At 40.4% G+C, this 6,000-nt stretch overlaps 1 protein-coding gene across 2 annotated transcripts in view; it reads left to right on the forward strand.

Moving 5' to 3' along the window:
• SLC22A2 (solute carrier family 22 member 2) overlaps positions 1–6,000 on the forward strand; it is a 33,900-nt gene that overhangs the window by 23,774 nt on the left and 4,126 nt on the right. For both annotated transcript variants that reach the window (XM_036872055.1, XM_036872056.1), the window contains one exon: positions 2,711–2,810. In XM_036872055.1, the coding sequence (XP_036727950.1) occupies positions 2,711–2,810 (100 nt within the window). The remainder of the gene's footprint in view (positions 1–2,710; positions 2,811–6,000) is intronic.

A 6,000-nucleotide genomic window follows, 5' to 3' on the forward strand; every position in this document is an offset into this window, starting at 1 on the left:
GCGGTAGACGAAGGAACAGGTCCTCTCTTTCTGTGCGTCCACGCAGACACAGCTCCAGAGCCATACATGTAACACTCACCTTGTCAGTGTTAGCCCCAAGGTCTCGATGGACACATTTCAATCTTCTTTCAGATGCATTCTGAGTCTTTATTTATTTATTTACTTATTTTTGGCTGCGTTGGGTCTTCGTTGCTGCAGGCAGGCTTTCTCTAGTTGCGGCGAGCAGGGGCTACTCTTCGTTGCGGTGCGCGGGCTTCTCATTGTGGTGGCTTCTCTTGTTGCGGAGCACGGGCTCTAGGCGCACAGCCTTCAGTAGTTGTGGCTCGCGGGCTCTAGAGTGCAGGCTCAGTAGTTGTGGCACACGGGCTTAGTTGCTCCGCGGCATGTGGGATCTTCTCAGACCAGGGCTCGAACCCGTGTCCCCTGCATTGGCAGGCAGATTCTTAACCACTGCGCCACCAGGGAAGTCCCTGAGTCTTTCTTTTAATTTGACAGAAATGTAACACTTTTCCCCATGGGCATACAAGACTTAATCTGGGGGGAGGAAGGGAAAGACCAGCTCAGATGCACAGCAGGGGGATAGCAAATGGTTCTCCTCTTGGTGCCACACGTTGTCACACACAAGTGTCTCTGCTCATTCCCTTCTTCTCAAGGGATTTTTGAAGCGGAAATTTTCTACTGCCATAGATCTGCCAGCAAAAGCTCCAAACCTTTGCTAGAACTCACCCTTGAAAGAGACCCAGTGAATGTCTCCGCATTCCAACTTAATAACAGGATGGCTCAGGTTGATAGAACACGAGCTCTTTATCCTGAGATGACCAGTGTGGCTGGCCCTGCTGGGAGGCACGTGCCCCAGATTCTTTCCTCCCCCAGCTCTGGCCAAGGGACCTGACCCCAGAGCCCCCTTTCCATCTTGGGGAAGCTCCCTCACACGCTCTGCATCCTTCCTTCCATCCCAATCTTGCCCACTCCCCTAGGTGGGCAGTGAGTGATGCATGGGTCAGCGGGACATTTCTGGGTAGAAAATTGATACTTCATTAGTATCTATTTTGTTTCTCTTAGTACCATTTAACCAAAAAATTGCAAAGTCCAGACCCAGAGGATCCCCCCATACCCAGACCCTCCCTCGGACCTTGCCTTTCCATCGAAAAGATAAAGGATTTTAACTGCATTTCAACATTGAAGTAAACTCAAAGACAATTCTCAATTTTATTTTGCTGGTAGTTTCCTTCTCTCACCAACCTTTAATAGCTAGCAGGAAGCAAAGCTAACAGTTTTACACTTTTTCTTTCTCTTTTCACACAATAATGGTGTGTCACTTGTGCTCTTGAAATAGCCAGAAATGGTCATCTAGAAGCCTGAAAACCAGCAAATAAACACATTGGAAAATCCTGGTTGAAAGAGCACTGGAAAAATTGATAAGGGATATCCTAGTTAATTAGGCCTATCTTTGCAAATATAAAGTACTAAATGGATGATAATTTGATTATCTAATACATTCTTCACAGTTCACTCACTTCAGAGAATCGAAGCCAGCTGAATATGTCTCGTGTTTGCATGAGTTACAACCAAGTGAATCTCTCGAGGTTTGGGGAGATCTTGAGAGGTTAACTATTTAGTTCATGCCATGTGCCAGGCACTCTTCTAAGCACTTAACAAATATGAATTCATTTCAGCCTCAAAACAAGCCTTTGTGGTGGAGATAACACCCCACTTTCTGTCGGGGAGTCTAGAGTATCAGGGGGATCAGAGAACTTCTCAGGGCTCTGAGACCAGTACTCGGGGTGTCAGTACTAGACCCAGGTGCCCAGAGCTACAGCCGGTGCCCTGAACCACTGCACACTGGAGGCCCGTATTTCTGCCAGTTTTAAGCATGCAAAAAGTGGAGTCCAGCAGGCATTTTTTGAAACCCCCCAGCTAGCGAAGAACCCACATCCTACTTCCTGCATTCAATGATGGAAAAACATATAAAGATGTAACCTTAAATCCTAAACTCTTAGTGTGAATTTAGAGAAACAAAAACACCAACATCTGCAAAAGATTACAGCTGGAGACAAAGGAAAAAAGGAATAAGAGAAATTTATCCAATACCTGAATCAGAACAGAAAGGCCTGGCTATCTGAAAAAGACTATATATAGCCATATATATATATGCATCACTTTGCTGTATACCTGAAACTAACAGAACATTGTACATCAACTATACTTCAATTAAGAAAAATAAAAAGCAAAAATAAATAAATAAAAATCCAATAAAAGGCCTGGCTATACTATTTAATGCTGTTATGAAATAATGCGTGATTCATTACTTTTATTTGCTAGTAATGATCCAAGTTTCTGACTCATTTTCCTTACTGTGTGCTTTATATTGGCAGGGCTATATTCTTTCTTTTCTTAGCATTGGTTCTTTTTCAGAGTTATTTTCTGACTCCAAAGTATCTTAATATCACGGCAATGTCCTCTAGCCTAGAATAACCTTGACTCAAAATGTTAGGTATTTCATTTCCCTATAAGGAATTGTAATCCAGCAGAGTGTGGAATGGGCAAAATATTTATGATGGGGAATAGGGCAGTCAGAGACAGCAAAGGAATCTGTAAGTATAGGAAATCAGCAAAAAAAAAAATTTTTTTTTTTAAGAAATAAGGAGAGCTTTAATTATAGAGCCATCAGGTTCAGTTCTGAATGTGATTTGCATCTGTTGGTTTTCAGCTGTAGTTGGCCTGATTGCTGGAGGACTGGTGTTATTGCTCCCAGAGACCAAAGGGAAGACTTTGCCTGAGACCATTGAAGAAGCTGAAAACATGCAGAGGTAGGGAGCTGGGATTCCTAAATGAACTATTCAATACACGTTTTGGGAAAACTCTGGAGCCAGTTGTAAAGAAAGATGAGGTTGAATCTATACCTCACACCATACACTGAGATCAATTCAAATGAAATCAAAGACTAAAATGCACCAAAAAGGAAACACTAAAAGAATGAAGATACTATAGGAGAATACCTTTACTCTTTCATAGTGAGGAAGGTCTTTAAAATTTGACCACAAATATCCAGGACCCATTAAAAAAAGTTTGCCTTCGAAAAATTTAAAATTCTATGTTGAAGAACTACCATAAACTTAAAAAAAATAGCAATCTTAGAGAAAATATTCACTCCTCCATAAAGGGCTAATTTTCCGAATATATAAAGAGGTCTAACAAATCCGTAAGAGCAACCCCTCAACAGAAAAAATGGGCAAAGGACTTGAACAGACAATTCAGTGAAAGAAAGAAAAAAACAGTTCCAATATATATTAAAATGTGCCAAATCTCTTTCATAATAAGAGAAGTGCAAAGTAACACCGCAGTAATAGCCACTGGGATTGTTAAAGGTCAAACTGCTTGGTAACATACAGGTGACCCTTGAACAATGCAGCGGTTAGGGGTGCCAACACCCTGTGCAGTCAAAATCCACATGTAACTTTCAACTCCCCCAAACCTTAACTGCTAATAACCTGCTGTTGACCAGAAGCTTATGGATAACGTAAATAGTTGATCAACAAATATTTTGTATGTTATATGTATTACATACTGTATTCTTACAATAAAGTAAGCTAGAGAAAAGAAAATATTATGAAGAAAATCAAAAGGAAGAGAAAATACATTTACAGTACTATACTGTATTTATTGATACTGTAAGCTTACATCGTCTGTTTATAGACAAATTGTCATTACCTACATTAACATTGTCTTATATGATACAAAACACTGTAGATGTTATATGTATTACTAACAGTAGACATCAAAAATGAAAAGATATGGGCTTCCCTGGTGGCGCAGTGGTTGAGAATCTGCCTGCCAATGCAGGGGACACGGGTTCGAGCCCTGGTCTGGGAAGACCCCACATGCCGCGGAGCAACTAGGCCCGTGAGCCACAACTACTGAGCCTGCGTGTCTGGAGCCTGTGCTCCCAACAAGAGAGGCCGCGATAGTGAGAGGCCCGCGCACCGCGATGAAGAGTGGCCCCCACTTGCCGCAACTAGAGAAAGCCCTCGCACAGAAACGAAGACCCAACACAGCCAAAAATAAATAAATAAATTAAAAAAAAAAAAAATGAAAAGATAATGTAAAAAAGACATCCATATTTATTAACAGATATAGTGATTCAAGCATTGAAAATGAAGAAGCAGCAATATGATTGCTTTAAGGTCGCCTAGTGTAATTGATAATACAATTGCTTCATGGCAGCCTAGCCTATACACTAATGAATGAATTGATATAAAATGCTCATGTCATACAGTATACAGTCATATTCATAATACAGTATTGGAAATATTGTTACATTTTTTAAAACACCACTTACCTGTGACGATAGGCTGATACGCAGTTTCTCCAATACGAGCGAGAAAGGCATATTGTACGATAATGTAATTCTTTGAAAGCAAAATTATAAAACAGAAGATGAACACTTTAATTTTGTATTAAATATCACTCACCCTATGCCTATGTAAGGATAGACTAATGTCTACATATACTTTATGCATTCATGACATGCTTAACTTTGTCTTAATTTTTTCAATATTTCTAGGCTACCTGGTTCATCTGAGAGTTTTTTCAAATCATCACAAAATGCCAAAACATTTTCCAATATATTTATTGAAAGTGGACCACATAAGCGGACCCGTGCAGTTCAAACTTGTGTTGTTCAAGGGTCAGCTGTACAATGTTGGGAAAGGATGTGGGGAAGTAGGCAGTGTCCTACATCGCCAGTAGGAGTCAGATTTAAAACCTCTATGATGGGGAATATAACAATAGTATCAAAATTACAAATGTGCTTATCTTTTTACCAGCAATTCCACACTTCTAGGAATTTACATGTGCAAAACGGTGTATGTACAGGATTATTCATTCAAGCAATATTTTTTATGTAATGAAAGATTGGGAACTTTCAATGCCCATCGATTAGGAGACCAGTTAGATAAATTATGGTATGTTGTTCAATAAAATACTCCCTAGTCATCAAGAAGAGTGAGGCAGCTTGATATACACTGATAAGGAAATTCTCCTAGGGGTATTATTAATGAAAAAAAAGTAAAACATAGAAATGTATAGAGTCTATCATTTGTGTACAAAGAGCAAAAAACATATACATTAAATATATATACAATTTACTTGTATCTCTGGAAGAATATGCATAACATTGATTGTCTCTGGAATTGGGAGGCTATGGGATATCAGTAGGAGGGAGACTTTTCAGTATATTACTTTTTGTACTTTCTGAATACATATGAATCTATTTAAAAAGTAACCTTAAAAAATCTAAATAAAGAGAATCACATATGACACATTCCCCATAAATTTGTTTATGTGATATGCTTAGATATTACTGTTTATTTTAACCATATTCCATTTTTGGCACCATGAACTGAACTGAATTGTATCCATGCTACAAACCCTTCACATTTCGCATATTAAGCACTTGGGAAAGGTCACAGCAGAAGAATCACAGTGGTCTGAGGCTTTCCCTAGAACTTGGAAGAGGCTTTGAATTCAGCCAGATGTCACGCACTGGCAACCCACAGGATACAAGGGTCTCAAGAGCTTTGCTTGACCCCCATATTTTTTAAAGTGGGAAATCCACATAAACTGAATTTCCAGGATCTGTTTTTTAAAAATCAGAGGATTGGGTAACACTGAACAGGCATTTCCTCCTGTTGACAGTTTGCAGGAGCTGAGTGGTGACGGCTCAGCTCATAGAAGGGCATGCTCGCTGGAGTCGGCCACAGACCCGCATTCCCTACATCCTGTGCCTAGGACATTTCTGTTTTCCGCCTGGCGAGTGTAGACATTTGAGTTTGAGATCCTTGACCTTGATCAACCAGCCCCCATAGACCCCATCTCAGTGCAGCTTGCCACGCACATGAGTGCCTCCCTTGAGGACAGAGACTCTACCCCATTTACGGTCGTGTCCCTAGAGGTAAGCACAGAACCTGGCACACACAGAGCAGGTGCTCACCAAATATG

The sequence above is a fragment of the Balaenoptera musculus genome, chromosome 12, assembly GCF_009873245.2.
Source record: "Balaenoptera musculus isolate JJ_BM4_2016_0621 chromosome 12, mBalMus1.pri.v3, whole genome shotgun sequence".
NCBI lineage: Eukaryota > Metazoa > Chordata > Mammalia > Artiodactyla > Balaenopteridae > Balaenoptera > Balaenoptera musculus.